Genomic DNA, 22,841 nt, shown 5'->3' with positions numbered 1-22,841 from the left:
TGCTGGTGCGGTTGGCCCTGGGTTCCTCCTAATGGAAGACAATGCTAGACCTCATGTGGCTGGAGTGTGTCAGTAGTTCCTGCAAGAGGAAGGCATTGATGCTATGGACTGGCCCGCCCGTTCCCCAGACCTGAATCCAATTGAGCACATCTGGGACATCATGTCTCGCTCCATCCACCAACGCCACGTTGCACCACAGACTGTCCAGGAGTTGGCGGATGCTTTAGTCCAGGTCTGGGAGGAGATCCCTCAGGAGACCATCCGCCACCTCATCAGGAGCATGCCCAGGCGTTGTAGGGAGGTCATACAGCCACGTGGAGGCCAACACACACTACTGAGCCTCATTTTGACTTGTTTTAAGGACATTACATCAAAGTTGGATCAGCCTGTAGTGTGGTTTTCCACTTTCATTTTGAGTGTGACTCCAAATCCAGACCTCCATGGGTTGATACATTTGATTTCCATTGATAATGCTTGTGTGATTTTGTTGTCAGCACATTCAACTATGTAAAGAAAAAAGTATTTAATAAGAATATTTCATTCATTCAGATCTAGGATGTGTTATTTTAGTGTTCCCTTTATTTTTTCGAGCAGTGTAGTAAAATCAACGCAATGTTATCGCATAAAACTGACTCATCACCATTGTACAAAAAGAGGGCTTGCAATTTCAGCCAATCACGCACATTTACTTCATAATATGGTTGAATCAAGTCACACTTCAACAAACTTGTTCACTCGTCAGCGCATTTCAGCAACAAATTGGACAAAATCATTGCATGTTGCCATGCAAATTGTCAGAATTGCAGCAGCAAAATCAAGGAAATATCACAAAACATCTCAATAATAACAATAATGCAGAGTAATAGAGATGCCTGAGGCCTTTTATCAGCCATTAACACAGACTGCCAATACTCTAGCCACTGTTAGCCACCGTGTGCATTTACATCTGCCACCACCAGCACACAGAGAGAGATTACATTTGCCTGGCTTGGCTTAGCACAGTTACGCTAGCTCTCCGCTTGCTCTACCCCCTGTTTCAACTCGAGTTTCATGTTTAATCCATTGCAGTGTTGCTGGCAGGGGGGCCAATGTGACTCCACTATTATTTCCTCCCTTCCAAATTGGAATCTATGCGCATAAGGATGTATTCCAATGGGAAATGCAGCAAAAGGAATGTGTGAGCCGGGTGGGCAAACTCAACTGTGTTCATGCTGCCAGCGTTAGGTAGACAGGTCTCGCCGTGGTGCCGCCGGGGGGTAATGAATAGTCTTCATTTAAAAAGGCGAGGAAGAAGCGGGCCTCGCCATGTTTGTGTAACACAGCACACACACACAGCACTATGGATGGCAGTGAGTCCACACAGAAACAGGAGTCAGCGAAACAGGGCAATAAAAGTGGCAGGCAGGCAGTGCTTGGCGAGGCCTGCTCTAGGAATGATGATGGTGATCTGGTTTATTCTGGGCTGTTTGCACTGCTTTACACAAGCCTCTTCAAACTCCACTGAGTCATCACCTCCCTCCGTCTCCACTATTATCTGGCTTAATTATCACGGCCCGTTCATGTCACTGGCATACTGGGTGAGGGGGGGGGGGGGGTAGATGGGTGGTTAGGGGGGGGTAGATGGGGGGTAGAAGGGTGGTTGTGAGCCTTTATAGGGGATGGGAAGTGTGTGTGTGTGTGTGTGTGTGTGTGTGTGTGTGTGTGTGTGTGTGTGTGTGTGTGTGTGTGTGTGTGTGTGTGTGTGTGTGTGTGTGTGTGGTCATAATTAGATTTTTCTTTTGAAAAAAATATATAAAACCTGTGCTAGGGGAAATAGTCATCTTTACTGCTCCGGTGCGGTCTGAAAGTGAGAAGTTACATGTTTTATTATTCTGTTGTATTTCCTCCTCCTGAGTGTCGGGTGACCTTGTGTATCTGGCTGCCTGGACGAGGCAGAGACACGCATGCTAAAAGACCACAGAAGGATATCAGTCGCTCCGAAAGGCACTTTCTATATATAGATGAGAGGAGAGAGAAGTCATTTAGAACAGAAAAAAACATGCAAACAACGCATACTTTACTAGTTGGCAGGAAGTTAAAAGAGGAGAGGTAAATAAAGGGAGGAGAGGAGGGACAGAACGATAGTAATAGTAGATGGTATAATATGAGAATATAAGCAGGCAACAGAGAGGGAGAGACATGAGAGGAGTTGGGAGGAAGTTAAAAGAGGAGAGGTAAATAAAAGGAGGAGAGGAGGGACAGAACGATAGTAATAGTAGATTGTATAATATGAGAATATAAGCAGGCAACAGAGAGGGAGAGACATGAGAGGAGTGGGGAGGAAGTTAAAAGAGGAGAGGTAAATAAAGGGAGGAGAGGAGGGACAGAGCAATAGTAATAGAACAGACACTGGGAGGTCGGCTGGGGACTATTTTATCGGCTGGGGACTATTTTATCGGCTGGGCTATTTTAGAGCCCTTCACTAAACAAATGTCTCTCGTTCTCTTCGTGTTATAGAACAACTCCTCCCTCCATCCCTGGTTGTAGCTCGTGTCTCCTGGACTATTATTATTCGTCTGAGAGGATGTGTAACGTTCTGAGGCTCTTTAGCTTTTCGTTTCCCCACCGTCTCGCTCTCTATCCATCACTCGAAATGGCTGTCTCCTCAAGGCCACTTTTTACAACCTCCCCCCGTCAGACACGTCGCCCCACCGCGTTAATGCTGTTAGTGCTAGCTATCAAGGCCCTATGTATACAGCCAATAAGGCAGCCCGGTTGGGTCCGGTTAGCTGGGTGTGTCCTGATCAGCCGACACCAACGACCGGCAGCACTGGCTGGAACAGAGGGAGCGATACAGAGCCAGGAGGAGGGAGATGAAGAAGGGAAGCCTTTTATTGGGACACGGGCCCTGATAAAGGACGACACTCGCCGTGATTTATAGCCCTTGGGTCCGGCACGCCGGTGTCACAGTGATCTCCATCACCGCTGGCTGCCACCTCAACCACATTTTATTTTTGGGGTGCCTGCATGTATATTTGAATCAGGCCCCTAGGCCGGGATAACCGAGTGCCTGTGCGACACGGGCTGATTTCCTGACTTAATTCATATGTAATAAGGTGTAATTAACAGGTTAATAACATGGGGGAGGGGGAGTTTCCCATCCTTGATATACTCAACGTGTCGGTAGTAGGCAATGCAAGGCAGAGGGTAAGAAACTGAATGGAAAACAAGCAAAGGATCAGACTAAATGGAATCTGGAAAGAGAGGATTCTTGTCAGTATTCTCAGTCCAGATCATCCACTGAAACGTGCAGATGTGTAAAGTCTGCAGGCCATCTGGGGGCCTCTTGACATGACCAGCCTTTTGAGGGGGGTTAGGTTAAAACATGGCATCATGGTAACACCATGGTTGTGGTTCTATCTGTCCCCTCTCTCTTTTTCTTACTCACTAACTCACTCACTCACTAAATTCCCTGACACACATACATACACACACACATTCTATTTCTCTCCCCATGTTACCCATACTGGTCTTATGTACTCCCTCAGACCCTAACTCTCTCCTACCTGTCTCCCTCCAGACGAGGCGTGTGCCAACTGTTCATTCGGGGCGATCTGCGAAGGGCAGTCGGGCCGCTGTGTGTGCCCGCAGGAGTGTGTGGAGTCCCACCAACCTGTGTGCGGCAGCGACGGCTCCACCTACGGCAGCGAGTGTGAGCTCCACGTGCGCGCCTGTACCAAGCAGCTTGACCTGCGTGTGCTCGCCCAGGGAGAATGCAGTGAGTAATGCTACCGCCAAGTGTGTGTGTGCTGCGTCTGTGTGCCTGTGTGTTCTTACCAGCAGTGTGGTGGTACAAATATACTATATAAATGCAACATGCAACAATTTCTACGTTTTTACTGAGTTACAGTTCACATCAGGAAATCAGTCAATTGAAATTAATAAATTAGGCCCTAATCTATGGATTGGAAACACAGATACTGTTGGTAACAGATCCCTTTATCTTTTAAGTAGGGTCGTGGATCAGAACACTAGTCAGTATCTGGTGTGGCCACCATTTGCCTCATGCAGCACGACACATCTCCTTCACATAGAGTTGATCAGGCTGTTGATTGTGGAATGTTGTCCCACTCCTCTTCAATGGCTGTGTGAAGTTGCTGGATAGTGGCAGGAACTGTAAAATGCTGTCGTACACGTCGATCTAGAGCATCCCAAACATGCTCAATGGGTGACGTGTCTGGTGAGTATGCAGGCCATGGAAGAACTGGGACATTTTCAGCTTCCAGGAATTGAGTACAGACCCTTGCGTCATGGGTCTGTGCATTATCATGCTGAAACATGAGATGATGGCGGCAGATGAATGGCACGACAATGGGCCTCAGGATTTCGTCACGGTATCTCTGTGCATTCAAATTGATAAAATGCAATTGTGTTCATTGTCCGTATCTTATGCCTGCCCATATCATAACCCCACCGACAGCATGGGGCACTCTGTTCCCAACGTTGACATCAGCAAACCGCTCGCCCACACAACGCCATACATGTGGTCAGTGGTTGTGAGGCCGGTTGGACGGACTGACAAATTCTCTTGGACGTTGGAGGCGGCTTATGGTAGACAAATGAACATTAAATTATCTGGCAACAGCTCTAGTGGACATACCTGCAGTCAGAATGCCAAATGCATGCTCTCTCAAAACTTGAGAAATCTTTAGCATTGTGTTGTGTGACATTTTAGAGTGGCCTTTTATTGTCCCCAGCACACCTGTGTAATGATCATACTGTTTAATCAGCTTGTTGATATGCCACACCTGTCAGGTGGATGGATTATCTTTGCAAAGGAGAAATGCTCACTAATAGAGATGGAAAAAAATGTGTGCAAAACATTTGAGAGAAATAAGCTTTTTGTGTATGGAACATTTCTGGGATCTTTTATTTCAGCTCATGAAACATGTGACCAACACTTTACATGTTGCGTTTATATTTCTGTGCAGTGTCTATGTCTTATTAAAGTAATGTACCTGTATCTCTGTTGTATTTTAGCAGGGATATTCTTTTTTTATGATTCCACTGCATAGTCACCTATAACCCTTTGTATGTGCGTTTACAGAGACCTGTGGCAGCGCTGTGTGTGCCTGGGGGGCCCAATGCATCCAGAACAAGTGCGAGTGCACGCAGTGCCAGGGCCAGGCCTTCTCGCCTGTGTGTGGCAGCGACGGCATGACCTATGACAACACTTGTGAGCTGGGCTTGGCATCCTGCGTCTTCAAGAAGAAGATCGAGGTGGCCAAGCTCGGCAGCTGCGAAGAAGGTTGGCATTAGGAAATATAAACTGTTTTTAATAATATTTTCTTTCCATTGACGTTTGTCATTGTCCACTTTGTTTTGGTAGCTACTGTTGTTAGCTGGTGATGTTGATCAATCCCTATTGATACTGTAAGTATCTCCCATTGTCAGGAAGAAATGTACTTGTGGCCACTACTGATCGGGAAGAGAAAATCGAAACTATGAGACAGAGTGCTTTTAAAACATGACTTGCTTCATAAGTAGCAGCCTAGTTCACAATGTCAATCCTTTGTGGAGCTACTGGCACAGTTCCAAAGATTCTACTGCTCTCCTCTGTCCTACTAGCACAGTTCCAGAGGTTCTACTGCTCTCCTCTGTCCTACTAGCACAGTTCCAGAGGTTCTACTGCTCTCCTCTGTCCTACTAGCACAGTTCCAGAGGTTCTACTGCTCTCCTCTGTCCTACTAGCACAGTTCCAGAGGTTCTACTGCTCTCCTCTGTCCTACTAGCACAGTTCCAGAGGTTCTACTGCTCCCCTCTGTCCTACTAGCACAGTTCCAGAGGTTCTACTGCTCTCCTCTGTCCTACTAGCACAGTTCCAGAGGTTCTACTGCTCTCCTCTGTCCTACTGGCACAGTTCCAGAGGTTCTACTGCTCCCCTCTGTCCTACTGGCACAGTTCCAGAGGTTCTACTGCTCTCCTCTGTCCTACTAACACAGTTCCAGAGGTTCTACTGCTCCCCTCTGTCCTACTGGTACTGTTCCAGAGGTTCTACTTCTCCCCTCTGTCCTACTGGCACAGTTCCAGAGGTTCTACTGCTCTCCTCTGTCCTACTAGCACAGTTCCAGAGGTTCTACTGCTCCCCTCTGTCCTACTGGCACAGTTCCAGAGGTTCTACTGCTCTCCTCTGTCCTACTCGCACAGTTCCAGAGGTTCTACTGCTGTCCTCTGTCCTACTAGCACAGTTCCAGAGGTTCTACTGCTCTCCTCTGTCCTACTAGCACAGTTCCAGAGGTTCTACTGCTCTCCTCTGTCCTACTAGCACAGTTCCAGAGGTTCTACTGCTCTCCTCTGTCCTACTAGCACAGTTCCAGAGGTTCTACTGCTCCCCTTTGTCCTACTAGCACAGTTCCAGAGGTTCTACTGCTCTCCTCTGTCCTACTAGCACAGTTCCAGAGGTTCTACTGCTCTCCTCTGTCCTACTAGCACAGTTCCAGAGGTTCTACTGCTTCCCTCTGTCCTACTAGCACAGTTCCAGAGGTTCTACTGCTCTCCTCTGTCCTACTAGCACAGTTCCAGAGGTTCTACTGCTCTCCTCTGTCCTACTAGCACAGTTCCAGAGGTTCTACTGCTCTCCTCTGTCCTACTAGCACAGTTCCAGAGGTTCTACTGCTCCCCTCTGTCCTACTAGCACAGTTCCAGAGGTTCTACTGCTCTCCTCTGTCCTACTAGCACAGTTCCAGAGGTTCTACTGCTCTCCTCTGTCCTACTAGCACAGTTCCAGAGGTTCTACTGCTCCCCTCTGTCCTACTGGCACAGTTCCAGAGGTTCTACTGCTCTCCTCTGTCCTACTAACACAGTTCCAGAGGTTCTACTGCTCACCTCTGTCCTACTGGTACTGTTCCAGAGGTTCTACTGCTCCACTCTGTCCTACTGGCACAGTTCCAGAGGATCTACTGTTCTCCTCTGTCCTACTAGCACAGTTCCAGAGGTTCTACTGCTCCCTCTGTCCTACTGGCACAGTTCCAGAGGTTCTACTGCTCTCCTCTGTCCTACTCGCACATTTCCAGAGGTTCTACTGCTGTCCTCTGTCCTACTAGCACAGTTCCAGAGGTTCTACTGCTTCCCTCTGTCCTACTAGCACAGTTCCAGAGGTTCTACTGCTCTCCTCTGTCCTACTAGCACAGTTCCAGAGGTTCTACTGCTCTCCTCTGTCCTACTAGCACAGTTCCAGAGGTTCTACTGCTCCCCTCTGTCCTACTAGCACAGTTCCAGAGGTTCTACTGCTCTCCTCTGTCCTACTAACACAGTTCCAGAGGTTCTACTGCTCCCCTCTGTCCTAGTGGTACTGTTCCAGAGGTTCTACTGCTCCCCTCTGTCCTACTGGCACAGTTCCAGAGGTTCTACTGCTCTCCTCTGTCCTACTAGCACAGTTCCAGAGGTTCTACTGCTCCCCCCTGTCCTACTGGCACAGTTCCAGAGGTTCTACTGCTCCCCTCTGTCCTACTGGTACTGTTCCAGAGGTTCTACTGCTCCCCTCTGTCCTACTGGCACAGTTACAGAGGTTCTACTGCTCTCCTCTGTCCTACTGGCACAGTTCCAGAGGTTCTACTGCTCCCCTCTGTCCTACTGGCACAGTTCCAGAGGTTCTACTGCTCTCCTCTGTCCTACTCGCACAGTTCCAGAGGTTCTACTGCTGTCCTCTGTCCTACTAGCACAGTTCCACAGGTTCTACTGCTTCCCTCTGTCCTACTAACACAGTTCCAAAGGTTCTACTGCTCTCCTCTGTCCTACTAGCACAGTTCCAGAGGTTCTACTGCTCTCCTCTGTCCTACTAACACAGTTCCAGAGGTTCTACTGCTCCCCTCTGTCCTACTGGTACTGTTCCAGAGGTTCTACTGCTCCCCTCTGTCCTACTGGCACAGTTCCAGAGGTTCTACTGCTCTCCTCTGTCCTACTAGCACAGTTCCAGAGGTTCTACTGCTCCCCTCTGTCCTACTGGCACAGTTCCAGAGGTTCTACTGCTCTCCTCTGTCCTACTCGCACAGTTCCAGAGGTTCTACTGCTCTCCTCTGTCCTACTAGCACAGTTCCAGAGGTTCTACTGCTCTCCTCTGTCCTACTAGCACAGTTCCAGAGGTTCTACTGCTCCCCTCTGTCCTACTAGCACAGTTCCAGAGGTTCTACTGCTCTCCTCTGTCCTACTAGCACAGTTCCAGAGGTTCTACTGCTCCCCTCTGTCCTACTGGCACAGTTCCAGAGGTTCTACTGCTCTCCTCTGTCCTACTAACACAGTTCCAGAGATTCTACTGCTCCCCTCTGTCCTACTGGCACAGTTCCAGAGGTTCTACTGCTCCCCTCTGTGACAATCAGCTCTCTCTCTCTCTCTGTGTCTTTGTCACCGTATGGCTGTCAAGCATACAACGTCAGTGATAGTCCCTTGTGGCCAGACGTAGTCACCGTCACCGAGACTATCGTCATCGTCTGAGGAAGTGTGAACGCGGAGCAAATTTCACTTGCCAGAAATTCTGAGAGCGATGGAGAAGGGGAAAATAGACAAGGGGAGAGATGGAGAGGGGGATAGGGAGAAAATTGAGAGATGGTGAGTTGGAAAGAGGGGGAGATAAAGATATAGGGATGGAAGGGTGGAGAAGAAGCTATGTAGATGGAGGGACTGAGAGATGGACAGATGGAGGAAGGGGGTAAATGGGTGAGAGTAGTCTGTCCTGGGTTCTCTCTCTCTCTCACTGAGCCACTGAGCCATTATCTAGCTCTGTTCGCCAGCTGTTAACTCCCAGCTGGTTGTGGTCAATTTAAAATAATCTCATTGACTGAATTGAGTAACCTTTTGTATGTGTAGCAGAAAGAAATGTGCCATGATACACACACACTGCACATATAGTACACACGTGGGCACACAAACACACTGTGCCCCATATCATCATTATAATCACAAGCAGCACCTATAGTATATACACACACATTCAGAGACACACACACACTGCCCCATATCATCATTATAATCACAAGCAGCACCTATAGTATATACACACACATTCAGAGACACCGACACAGACACTGTGCCCCGTATCATCATTATACGCACAAGCATTAACCTATAGTATTTACACACACACACACACACACACACACACACACACACACACACACACGCACTGCCCCATATCATCATTATAATCACAAGCAGCACCTATAGTATATACACACACATTCAGAGACACACACACAGACACTGTGCCCCAAATCATCATTCTAATCACAAGCAGCACCTGTAGTATATACACACACATTCAGAGACACACACACACTGCCCCATATCATCATTATACGCACAAGCAGCACCTATTGTATATACACACACATTCAGAGACACACACAAACACACTGTGCCCCATATCATCATTGTACGCACAAGCAGCATCTATAGTATTCACACACACACACACACACACACACACTGCCCCATATCATCATAATAATCACAAGCAGCACCTGTAGTATATACACACACATTCAGAGACACACACACACTGCCCCATATCATCATTATAATCACAAGCAGCACCTGTAGTATATACACACACATTCAGAGACACACACACAGACACACTGCCCCATATCATCATTATAATCACAAGCAGCACCTATTGTATATACACACACATTCAGAGACACACACACACTGCCCCATATCATCATTATAATCACAAGCAGCACCTATAGTATATACACATACATTCAGAGACACACACACACACTGCCCCATATCATCATTGTACGCACAAGCAGCACCTATAGTATTTACACACACACACACACACACACACACACACACACACACACACACACACACACACACACACACTGCCCCATATCATCATTATAATCACAAGCAGCACCTATAGTATATACACACACATTCAGAGACACACACACACAGACACTGTGCCCCATATCATCAATATAATCACAAGCAGCACCTATAGTATTTGCACACACATTCAGAGAGACACACACAGATACTGCCCCATATCATCATTATAATAACAATCAGCACCTATAGTATAGTACACACACACTCAGACACACACACACACACACACACACACACACACACACTGTGCCCCATATCGTTATTCCACGCCTTGTCACCGTTCCTCTTGCCCCCTCCTAGCCATCAGAAGCTAAACAGCTAATTAGCTACAAGCTATTTAGTCATTGTTAGCCACTGCTAGCCGCCTCTACCTTCTGCACAGATACCAGACCTTTTTTTTTGCTTGGATAATACTCGCCAGCCTACCAGTAACGGACTGTCTCTCCACTACAATGCCGGATTCCTGCCGTAATCCCTGGACCATTACTCCTGATCTTCACAGCTAGCTAGCACCCACTGAGTTATTCAGTACCAAAGCTATCCCTGAGACCTCCCGGCCTACTCAGTTGTTCACCCGGACTCCACCCAAACACGGCTAGAACACACTACTCCCCCGGATCCTTGTCGTAAGCTCTGGACCTTGGCACCGGATCACTGCTGCTACCGAGTCGCTATAGTGACTAACGCCCCTGCCCCGAAGCTAGCACCAGTTAGCCGCGAGCCCGGAGAATCTCCCGGATAGAAAACTAAATTACTACAACTACAATACCTCTTTAGCCATCTGGCTTGGATCCTTAGTCGACACGGCGCCCCGCCGCACCACCACGGCAGGTCTGCCATTGAATACTCCATCCGCTGTGCCTTCAACCATTCTCTGTCGGACGTTGGAGCAGATGCTTCTACTAGCCCCGGGCTACTAACTTTAAACGCCGTGTCACCCGCATGATAGCATAGTAGCGACTACTCCGCGGCTTCCCTGTTCCATCTATTGCTACCCCCTGGACCCTATGATCACTTGGCTACATTTTTTTACAATTTTTATTTCACCTTTATTTAACCAGGTAGGCTAGTTGAGAACAAGTTCTCATTTACAACTGCGACCTGGCCAAGATAAAGCATAGCAGTGTGAACAGACAACAACACAGAGTTACACATGGAGTAAACAATAAACAATAAGTTAATAACACAGTAGGAAAAAAATAGTCTATATACATTGTGTGCAAAAGGCATGAGGTAGGCGAATAATTACAATTTAACTGATTAGATGTCCACTGGACTGTCCATTAATCACGGTACTCCATTCTGTTTATTTTGTTTTGTTTTGTTTATTTATTTATTTTGTTTATCTGTCGGCCCCAGCCGCCCAGTCATCGCCATTTTACCTGTTGTTGTTTTAGCTGATTAGCTGTTGTTGTCTCACCCAGTGTTGTCTAAGCTAGCTCTCCAAATCAACACCTGTGATTACTTTATGCCTCGCTGTATGTCTCTCTCATATGTCAATATGCCTTGTATACTGTTGTCGTGTCTTTGGCTATGCCAGATTAACAGATATGACATGCTATTATGCTATATGCTACATGCTATAAAATAATTTCTCCGTAATTAATATCACCTGGCTCCGGTTGCTTGGATGGGCTGTCACGCTGTGGAGCGTGACCATTCTGGATTTCCTCTAGATGGTACCTAAGGGTGGTATTCTGCTGCATTGCAGAGTCCACTTGAGCGCTTAGAGTACTGATTTTGGACACGTGAGTGTCGCACTTGCTCCTTTCGGTCTCAAACGTATCTGTCATGGTTAACGTCTGTCTGTTCCTTCCTAACCTTCGTTTGCAGATGCTGTTGCTAACTCAACGGCTAGGAGGTATCACTACTGTAGTGAATAAGAGTTAAAAAGTTCATACCATTCGCAACCAAAGCTCATGCTGATGTTGGCTTCGTTCTGTAGTTATCTAATTTCATATTCAAACATTTAAATTGAACAACAACTCCATGTGAATCCGATAACTCTAATGTGTAGACTTTCCACTGTAGAGTTTATGTCATCTTATCATTGATGAGAATGTCTCAGATGACAACGGAACTGACATCATATTCATCAAGTACCACCGCATATGTTAAATTGTTCGGATTACCAGAATATAGTTAATTTCCCCCCACCTTCTGATGTTTCCAGAATCTCTATGTTAACCAATGGTTTTGCAAATGTAACCTCAGTAGGGTAGAGAGAGGAAAAAGGTATTTTTTACTGGTATTTATGACTGTCATAAACCTACCCTCCAGGCCAACGTCATGACACTGTTAGTTATCATTGGTTTAGTTTACAATGGAGCCCCTAGTTCCAAATCAAATCAAATCAAATCAAATGTATTTATATAGCCCTTCGTACATCAGCTGATATCTCAAAGTGCTGTACAGAAACCCAGCCTAAAACCCCAAACAGCAAGCAATGCAGGTGTAGAAGCACGGTGGCTAGGAAAAACTCCCTAGAAAGGCCAAAACCTAGGAAGAAACCTAGAGAGGAACCAGGCTATGTGGGGTGGCCAGTCCTCTTCTGGCTGTGCCGGGTGGAGATTATAACAAAACATGGTCAAGATGTTCAAATGTTCATAAATGACCAGCATGGTCGAATAATAATAAGGCAGAACAGTTGAAACTGGAGCAGCAGCACAGCCAGGTGGACTGGGGACAGCAAGGAGTCATCATGTCAGGTAGTCCTGGGGCATGGTCCTAGGGCTCAGGTCCTCCGAGAGAGAGAAAGAGAGAAGGAGAGAATTAGAGAACGCACACCTAGATTCACACAGGACACCGAATAGGACAGGAGAAGTACTCCAGATATAACAAACTGACCCTAGCCCCCCGACACATAAACTACTACTGCAGCATAAATACTGGAGGCTGAGACAGGAGGGGTCAGGAGACACTGTGGCCCATTCCGAGGACACCCCCGGACAGGGCCAAACAGGAAGGATATAACCCCACCCACTTTGCCAAAGCACAGCCCCCACACCACTATCATTATACCTCTGATACCTCCTTTGTCGCCACCTCCCACACATGCGGTGACCTCAGCCATTATAATCAGCTTATCGAGAGATACAACCTCTCTTATCATCACTCAGTGACTGGGCTCACCTCCGCTGTTGGTGGGTGGATAGTGCATCACCGTGTGACTGCGGCCCAGTCTCCAAAGGAAGGGGATCATGCTCTGCTTCAGTATGTCACAGTACATGTTGGCATTCATGGTTCCCTCAATGAACTGTAGCTCCCCAGTGCCGGCAGCACTCATGCAGCCCCAGACCATCACACTCCCACCACCATGCTTGACTGTAGGCAAGACACACTTGTCTTTGTACTCCTCACCTGGTTGTCGCCACACACGCTTGACACCATCTGAACCAAATAAGTTTATCTCGGTCTCATCAGACCACAGGACATAGTTCCAGTAGTCCATGTCCTTTGTCTGCTTGTCTTCAGCAAACTGTTTGCGGGCTTTCTTGTGCATCATCTCTAGAAGATGCTTCCTTCTGGGACGACAGCCATGCAGACCAATTTGATGCAGTGTACGGCGTATGGTCTGATATACTGTATATCCATCGTGCCCTGCCTATCTAAAGTCTTCGAAAGCCAAGTTAATAAACAGATCACTGACCATTTCGAATCCCACCGTACCTTCTCCTCTGTGCAATCCGGCCTCATTAGCCGGTCACGGGTGCACCTCAGCCACGCTCAAGGTACTAAACTATATCATCACCGCCATCGATAAAAGACAGTACTGTGCAGCCGTCTTCATCGACCTGGCCAAGGCTTTCAACTCTGTCAATCACGGCATTCTTATCGGCAGACTCAATAGCCTTGGTTTTTATAATGACTGCCTCGCCTGGTTCACCAACTACTTTGCAGACAGAGTGCAGTGTGTCAAATCGGAGGGCATGTTGTCCGGACTTCTGGCAGTCTCTATGGGGGTACCAAAGGGTTCAATTCCCGGGCCGTCTCTTTTCTTTGTATATATATATAAATGATGTCGCTCTTGCTGTGGGTGATTCCCTGATCCACCTCTACGCAGACGACACCATTCTGTATACATCTGGCCCTTCCTTGGACACTGCGCTAACTAACCTCCAAAAGAGCTTCAATGCCATACAACACTCCTTCCGTGGCCTCCAACTGCTCTTAAACGCTAGTAAAACCAAATGCATGCTTTTCAACCGTTCGCTGCCCGCACCCGCCCGCCAGACTAGCATCCTCACCCTGGACGGTTCCGACCTAGAATATATGGACAACTATAAATACCTAGGTGTCTGGCTAGACTGTAAACTCTCCTTCCAGACTCATATTAAACATCTCCAATCAAAAATAAAATCTAGAATCGGCTTTCTATTTCGCAACAAAGCCTCCTTCTTTCACGCCGCCAAACGTACCCGAGTAAAACGGACTATCCTACCGATCCTCGACTTTGGCGATGTCATCTACAAAATAGCTTCCAACACTCAACTCAGCAAACTGGATGTAGTCTATCATAGTGCCATCCATTTTGTTACCAAATCACCTTATACCACCCACCACTGCGACCTGTATGCTCTAGTCGGCTGGCCCTCGCTAAATATTCGTCTCCAGACCCACTGGCTCCAGGTCATCTATAAGTCTATGCTAGGTAAAGCTCCGCCTTATCTCAGTTCACTGGTCACGATAACAACACCCACCCATAGCAGGTATATCTCACTGATCATCCCCAAAGCCAACACCTCATTTGGCCTCCTTTCCTTCCAGTTCTCTGCTGCCAGTGACTGGAACGAATTGCAAAAACCGCTGAAGTTGGAGACTTCTATTTCCCTCACCAACTACCTCTTACAGCTACCCCCCTACTTTTTTCAATTTCCGCCTGAATACCCAAATCTAACTTCCTGTAGCTCAGGCCCAGGACCAAGGGTATGCATATTCTTGGTTTCATTTGAAAGAAAACACTTTGAAGTTTGTCTAAATGTGAATTGAATGTAGGAGAATATAACACAATAGATCTGGTTTAGATAATACATTGATTTTTTTTTTGTTTTCATTTTTATTGTTGTATCATCATGTTTATAATGAACAAGACAAAACAAACATTCAGATAGGATGATGGGGACAATTTCAGTGAAAGACATGAGGGCCACAGTACTTGTGCAAAGTTTCAGAATGATAATTTCCAAAATGAGTGTGCTACATGAAAATGTATCATGAAGTCACCCAGGTGTCCCACACAAGTAGCCCAAATGTACTCAAGTGGCCAAATTGGTGAAGTTATACATTTTGAATGGATTAACTATATACAAAATACCAAAATGGTATTCTAACACACACACCCAAAAAATGGAGAAAAAACATGAAAAGAAAATATATACATTTACAAAATAACACTTTCAATATTTGGAAGACCCTCAGTCCTCTACACAATATTGTGCTGCTGATGCCAGGTGCCACAACAGTCTCTTTCTGCTGTAAAGCAGAGGGTCACCAAGCATGTGGTGCAGGTGATGGGGGACTTCATTTTGCAAAGAACACAGTGACGCCTCCATGCTGTAACCTTTTGGCCCTGAGGCACATCCATGCCTGCAGAAATACATTTGGGCAGATGAACACTACTTGTGGCAGGAGCTGGATGAACCAGCTTCAGTGGGGGATGGAAACCTTGGCACTGGGGGATCCCACTCGATGTCAGTGTCACTGTGAAAATGTTCAGTTAGAATAGTTTCACATATGAGCCCTGTATCAACAGGTATAATAAACAGATATATATAGAGTACAGAGAACATAAGGTTGAATATATTATTATAGACCTGCTAGATCTACTGTCTCATTTATATTATGACAGACCAGCTAGATCTACTGTCTATTTTATATTATGACATTTCAGCTAGATCTACTGTCTATTATATTATGACAGACCAGCTAGATCTACTGTCTTTATTACATTACAACAGACCAGCTGTATCTACTGTCTCCATTTCACTTTGGCCATTGTTGTGGGCCTGCCCTCCCCTCAAAAGCCTCAAATAGGCTATTTCATTTCACAAATAATATTTTATATTACTAATTTCAAACAACGGCATTGGCATGAAAAAAACTTACCAGTCCAAAACAATGTCCTTTGCGTTCAAGAAATATTCCTCCATTGGGAATCGCTAAATTAATCGTCCTCCAACAATCTCTGTCTCACTTTCCCGATCAATTTCTTCTAAAATTGTGTGTACATCTGTATATCTAGACTTAGATTTAGCTTTCCCTGACTTAGTCGCCATACTGATTGATATATAAACAGCTGAAGATGTGCTTTACCAAAACAACGCTGTGCGTAACATGCGTGGCTCCTTCTGGTATGAATCTTCAATGGCGAATGAACCTCTTTATGCCGGAGTTTACTGCATGGGCTGGTCTTCCAACACATAAACATTACATATTGCTGTTTACCTCAGCTCATTGAATATCTACCCAGCTAGATTTCAAGACGATCGGTGGTCATTGGGTTAAAATACAGTCAATACACGAAACAGCGGTCCTATCATTAGTGCACAACGATGTCATTACTTGTTGTCTTCAAATCGATTTCTTTCAGTCAATACGTCCCGCGAAATGACCCATCAGGTTTGGTTGTGTTACAATCAAACCAGTTGATTGCAATGAAACCAAACATGACTGGAAAAGTCACGTTTAGTGTGTGTATTTACATCGAATGTGTCGTCGAAAATGGAATGAGACGGTTCACAAAATGTTTCGTGTTAGGCTATAAAAATGGATTTTATCAAACAAAAGACCAGTCATTGTGTAACAATGAGCATTGGGATTGCAAACAGAGGAAGATCGTCAAAGGTAAACTATTTATTTTATTGCAGTTTGTGATTTTGTTATGCCTGTGCTGGTTGAAATAGTTGTTTTTTATGGGTCTCTATCCTCAGATAATCGCATCGTATTCTTTTGCAGTAAATCCTTTTTTAAATCTGACAACGCTGTTGGATTAGCAAGATTCTACGCTTTCGAAACATGTGAAACACTTGTAATTTCATGAATGTTAAATATGACTATTTATGTAACGATCACCGTATGTTGTCAAATTTCATCCCGCTAACCGGTTCGGTGCGCAGAGAGGTTAAACATCAACTATCTGAGCAGCTAACCGATCGCTGCAGCTGTACATACTCCATCTGTTAATAGCCCACCCAAACTACCTACCTCATCCCCATACTGTTTTTATTTTATTTACTTTTCTGCTCTTTTGCACACCAGTATCTCTACTTGCACATCATCATCTGCTCATTTATCACTTGTGTTAATCTGCTAAATTGTAATTATTCGCTCCTATGGCCTATTTATTGCCTACCTCCTCATGCCTTTTGCACACACTGTATATAGACTTTCTTTTTTCTACTGCGTCATTGACTTGTTTATTGTGTTATTGACTTGTTTATTGTTTATTCAATGTGTAACACTGTGTTGTTGTCTGTGTCACACTGCTTTGCTTTATCTCAAATCAAATCAAATTTTATTTGTCACATACACATGGTTAGCAGATTTTCTTGGCCAGGTTGCAGTTGCAAATGAGAACTTATTCTCAACTAGCCTACCTGGTTAAATAAATAATAAAATAAAAAACTAACCCACAACCCGCCTTTCAACTAGAAGCCAGGGCTTTGTTCATGGGGTAGTAGCTTAGTACCGGCAGAATTCTCCAACTCCAGAGAATTGAATGAGTGATTTATTTGTTTATTTAGACCCAACTTAAAAATCATATTCATTAGTCACAAGGAGAAATGGAAGTGTTTTCTCCCCATTTTATTTAGTGGTAATGAAAAATGACAGTGTCCCCACTGTTGGCTGTACGAGGGAATTTATCACCTGTTTAATTTCACACTCGACTAGGCCCGGGCTCAGCTTCATTGTCGACACTGACAAAGTTGCAGGTTAGCATAGTGCATCACCTTGGGGTCCCGGCCCATTTTAATTGAATTCACATTTACTAAACAGGATTATGGGTTGGGATATCACACGGTGATGCACTATCCACCCACCAATATGGAGAGAGAGAGAGAGAGAGAGATATGTGGAAAAGCGCTCTTCAAATGAAGATCAGGGGGTTTATCCTCCTTCGCAGCATCCATCCATAACCAGCACCTGTATCTATCTATCCTGAAACCTTTTTCTTTCTCTCTCTCCTCCCTGCCACTCCATCCTTCTTTATGTAGCAGGGGTTTGTTTGGATTCACATCATTCAGCAGCAGTCTGTCTGAGGGGTTGACAAATGGTGCAAAAACAAACACATGTCCGGAGCAACAAGCCACCAGCGTGTCTGGACTGACCAAGGTCACACTTTTTTTGATCCCACCTAATACACTTCAAAACACAGACGTGTATGAAGTAGCGGGGGGAAGTCTATATAGGTACATACAGTAGTGGAAAAAGTACACAATTGCCATACTTGAGTAAAAGTTAAGAAACCTTAATTGAAAATGACTCAAGTAAAAGTAGAAGAGACCCAGTAAAAGTCTAAACGTATTTGGTTTTAAATATACTTAAGTATCAAAAGTAAATGTAACTGCTAAAATATACTTACAGTTGAAGTTTACATACACTTATGTTGGAGTCATTAAAACCTGTTTTTCAACCACTCCACAAATGTCTTGTTAACAAACTATAGTTTTGGCAAGTTGGTTAGGACACCTACTTTGTGCACCTACAAGTCATTTTTCCAACAATTGTTTGCAGACAGATTATTTCACTTATAATTCACTGTATCATAATTCCAGTGGGTCAGAAGTCTACATACACTAAATTGACTGTGCCTTTAAACAGCTTGGAAAATCCCAGAAAATGATGTCATGGCTTTAGAAGCTTCTGATAGGCTAATTGACATCATTTCAGTGTACCTGTGGATGTATTTCAAGGCCTACCTTCAAACTCAGTGCCTATTTGCTTGACATATGCTTGACACTGCTTGAAAATCGAAAGAAATCCGCCAAATACCTCAGAAAATAATTGTAGACCTCCACAAGTTTGGTTCATCCTTGAAAGCAATTTCCAAATGCCTGAAGGTGCATGTTCATCTGTACAAACAATAGTACGCAAGAATAAACACCATGGGACCACGCAGCCATTATACCTCTTTGGATGGAGACACGTTCTGTCTCCTAGAATGGGATGTACTTTGGTGCGAAAAGTGCAAATCAATCCCAAAACAACAGCAAAGGACCTTGTGAAGATGCTAGAGGAAACAGGTACAAAAGTATCTATATCCACAGTAAAACGAGTCCTATATCGACATGACCTGAAATGTCGCTCAGCAATTGTTGGAGCGAACCATTAAGGAGAGAGCTGAGCATTAAATAGGTCTAGTTGCCAGGCTGAAATAGCAAGGACATGCACATTAACACCCAGGCTATACTCTATTTTTGAAAGAGTACATTAACCAAGACCATACGAACATTTATGACAGCTGGACATACTATGGTCAGCAGGATACAGAAAGAAAGATGGAAGCAAGATAACTGATGACTAACACGTGAAACATAAGCATGCAATACATACATTATTTTTAGAACATGGAAAGAGGTCTACCATCATTATAACCTAACCAAAAGCAGATATGGGCGTTAGTGGGTGTGAACTAGCTCTGAAATGAGAAGAAAATAATGGAGGAAAACTGAGCCCTTCCATGGAGGGCTGCGACAGAGCTGCGACAGAGCCTGGACTAGAACCAGGATCTCTAGTGGCACGACTGCGATGCAGTGCCTTAGACCATTGCATCACTCGGGAGGTCCTGTTAAGTAATACAAATATTACTTTTGACGATATACTACAGTGGGGCAAAAAATAATTTAGTCAGCCACCAATTGTGCAAGTTCTTATTTTCCACCATAATTTGCAAATAAATTCATTAAAAATCCTACAATGTGATTTTCTGAGTATTTTTTTCTCATTTTGTCTGTCATAGTTGAAGTGTACCTATGATGAAAATTACAGGCCTCTCTCATCTTTTTAAGTCAGAGAACTTGCACAATTGGTGGCTGACTAAATACTTTTTTGCCCCACTGTATATAATTTTGACTATCGCAATATCTTTGAGCTAGTTGCCTGTAACTGCACCAAAACTCCAGTATTCTTCCTTTATAGCTTGTTCTCCATCATCTTTTTGGTCATAGACTGTTCTCTCTGCTACCACACGGCAAGCCACACGTCAAGCGGTACCGGAGCGCCAAGTCTAGGTCCAAGAGGCTTCTAAACAGCTTCTACCCCCTAGCTATAAGACTACTGAACATCTAATCAAATGGCTACCCAGACTACTTACTGTCAAAGTTGTGCGCTACTGGTGGAGAAGTCAGGTGCAGGAGAGCAGAGAGTGAACAGGCGCACACTTTATTTAGGCAGAGGCAAATAAAACAAACAGACGCCACTGTGTCAAAACCTCCATCCAAAGGTAAGAAGAGCAAGGTGCGAAACAGTCACGAAAATAAGCAAATGTTTAACAATTAAACATCCTTAGTGAAATACCACGGAATACAGGGGAAAAACCAGCCTGAAACACGTAACAAAAACAATTCCACACAAAGACATGGGGTGGGGGGAACCAGGTGTGCAGGGAACAAGACAAAACAAATGGAACAATGGAAAAATGGAGCGGCGATGGCTATAAAGCCGGTGACGTCGACCGCCGAACGCCGTCTGAACAAGTAGAGGAGCCGACTTCAGCGGAAGTCGTGACACTTACATTGCCCCCCTTTTACGCTGCTGCTATTCTCTGTTATTATCTATGCATGAGTCACTTCAATAACTCTACCCACATGTAAATATTACCTAAATTACATCGACTATCCGGTGCCCCCGCACATTCACTCTGTACCGGTACCGCCTGTATATAGCCTTGTTATTTTACTGCTTCTCTTTAATTATTTGTTACTTTATTTATTTTTGGGGGGCTGTATATTTCTTAAAACTGCATTGTTGGTTAAGGGCTTGTAAGTAAGCAAATCAAATCAAATCAAATTTTATTTGTCACATACACATGGTTAGCAGATGTTAATGCGAGTGTAGCGAAATGCTTGTGCTTCTACTTCCGACAGTGCAGTAATAACAAGTAATCTAACTAACAATTCCAAAACTACTGTCTTGTACACAGTGTAAGGGGATAAAGAATATGTACATAAGGATATATGAATGAGTGATGGTACAGAGCAGCATAGGCAAGATACAGTAGATGGTATCGAGTACAGTATGTACAAATGAGATGAGTATGTAAACAAAGTGGCATAGTTTAAAGTGGCTAGTGATATTACATAAGGATACAGTCGATGATATAGAGTACAGTATATACGTATGCATATGAGATGAATAATGTAGGGTAAGTAACATTATATAAGGTAGCATTGTTTAAAGTGGCTAGTGATATATTTACATCATTTCCCATCAATTCCCATTATTAAAGTGGCTGGAGTTGAGTCAGTGTCAGTGTGTTGGCAGCAGCCACTCAGTGTTAGTGGTGGCTGTTTAACAGTCTGATGGCCTTGAGATAGAAGCTGTTTTTCAGTCTCTCGGTCCCAGCTTTGATGCACCTGTACTGACCTCGCCTTCTGGATGATAGCGGGGTGAACAGGCATTGGCTCGGGTGGTTGATGTCCTTGATGATCTTTATGGCCTTCCTGTGACATCGGGTGGTGTAGGTGTCCTGGAGGGCAGGTAGTTTGCCCCCGGTGATGCGTTGTGCAGACCTCACTACCCTCTGGAGAGCCTTACGGTTGAGGGCGGTGCAGTTGCCATACCAGGCGGTGATACAGCCCGCCAGGATGCTCTCGATTGTGCATCTGTAGAAGTTTGTGAGTGCTTTTGGTGACAAGCCAAATTTCTTCAGCCTCCTGAGGTTGAAGAGGCGCCGCTGCGCCTTCTTCACAATGCTGTCTGTGTGAGTGGACCAATTCAGTTTGTCTGTGATGTGTATGCCGAGGAACTTAAAACTTGCTACCCTCTCCACTACTGTTCCATCGATGTGGATAGGGGGGTGTTCCCTCTGCTGTTTCCTGAAGTCCACAATCATCTCCTTAGTTTTGTGGACGTTGAGTGTGAGGTTATTTTCCTGACACCACACTCCGAGGGCCCTCACCTCCTCCCTGTAGGCCGTCTCGTCGTTGTTGGTAATCAAGCCTACCACTGTTGTGTCGTCCGCAAACTTGATGATTGAGTTGGAGGCGTGCGTGGCCACGCAGTCGTGGGTGAACAGGGAGTACAGGAGAGGGCTCAGAACGCACCCTTGTGGGGCCCCAGTGTTGAGGATCAGCGGGGAGGAGATGTTGTTGCCTACCCTCACCACCTGGGGGCGGCCCGTCAGGAAGTCCAGTACCCAGTTGCACAGGGCGGGGTCGAGACCCAGGGTCTCGAGCTTGATGACGAGCTTGGAGGGTACTATGGTGTTGAATGCCGAGCTGTAGTCGATGAACAGCATTCTCACATAGGTATTCCTCTTGTCCAGATGGGTTAGGGCAGTGTGCAGTGTGGTTGAGATTGCATCGTCGGCAAATTGGAGTGGGTCTAGGGTGTCAGGTAGGGTGGAGGTGATATGGTCCTTGACTAGTCTCTCAAAGCACTTCATGATGACGGATGTGAGTGCTACGGGGCGGTAGTCATTTAGCTCAGTTACCTTAGCTTTCTTGGGAACAGGAACAATGGTGGCCCTCTTGAAGCATGTGGGAACAGCAGACTGGTATAGGGATTGATTGAATATGTCCGTAAACACACCGGCCAGCTGGTCTGCGCATGCTCTGAGGGCGCGGCTGGGGATGCCGTCTGGGCCTGCAGCCTTGCGAGGGTTAACACGTTTAAATGTCTTACTCACCTCGGCTGCAGTGAAGGAGAGACCGCATGTTTTCGTTGCAGGCCGTGTCAGTGGCACTGTATTGTCCTCAAAGCGGGCAAAAAAAGTTATTTAGTCTGCCTGGGAGCAAGACATCCTG

The 22,841-nt window shown here is 45.4% G+C and overlaps 1 protein-coding gene across 1 annotated transcript in view; it reads left to right on the top strand.

Annotated features, from left to right (window-relative positions):
• LOC139368345 (agrin-like) overlaps nt 1-22,841 on the top strand; it is a 445,616-nt gene that overhangs the window by 313,652 nt on the left and 109,123 nt on the right. The window contains exons 9-10 of the mRNA XM_071107109.1: nt 3,560-3,757; nt 5,087-5,287. Of these exons, the coding sequence (XP_070963210.1) occupies nt 3,560-3,757; nt 5,087-5,287 (399 nt within the window). The remainder of the gene's footprint in view (nt 1-3,559; nt 3,758-5,086; nt 5,288-22,841) is intronic.

The sequence above is a fragment of the Oncorhynchus clarkii genome, chromosome 16 (assembly GCF_045791955.1).
Source record: "Oncorhynchus clarkii lewisi isolate Uvic-CL-2024 chromosome 16, UVic_Ocla_1.0, whole genome shotgun sequence".
In the NCBI taxonomy this organism is placed as follows: Eukaryota; Metazoa; Chordata; class Actinopteri; order Salmoniformes; family Salmonidae; genus Oncorhynchus; species Oncorhynchus clarkii.
The sequence above is the reverse complement of the archived record's forward strand: the minus strand, read 5'-3'. Positions and strand labels throughout refer to the sequence as shown.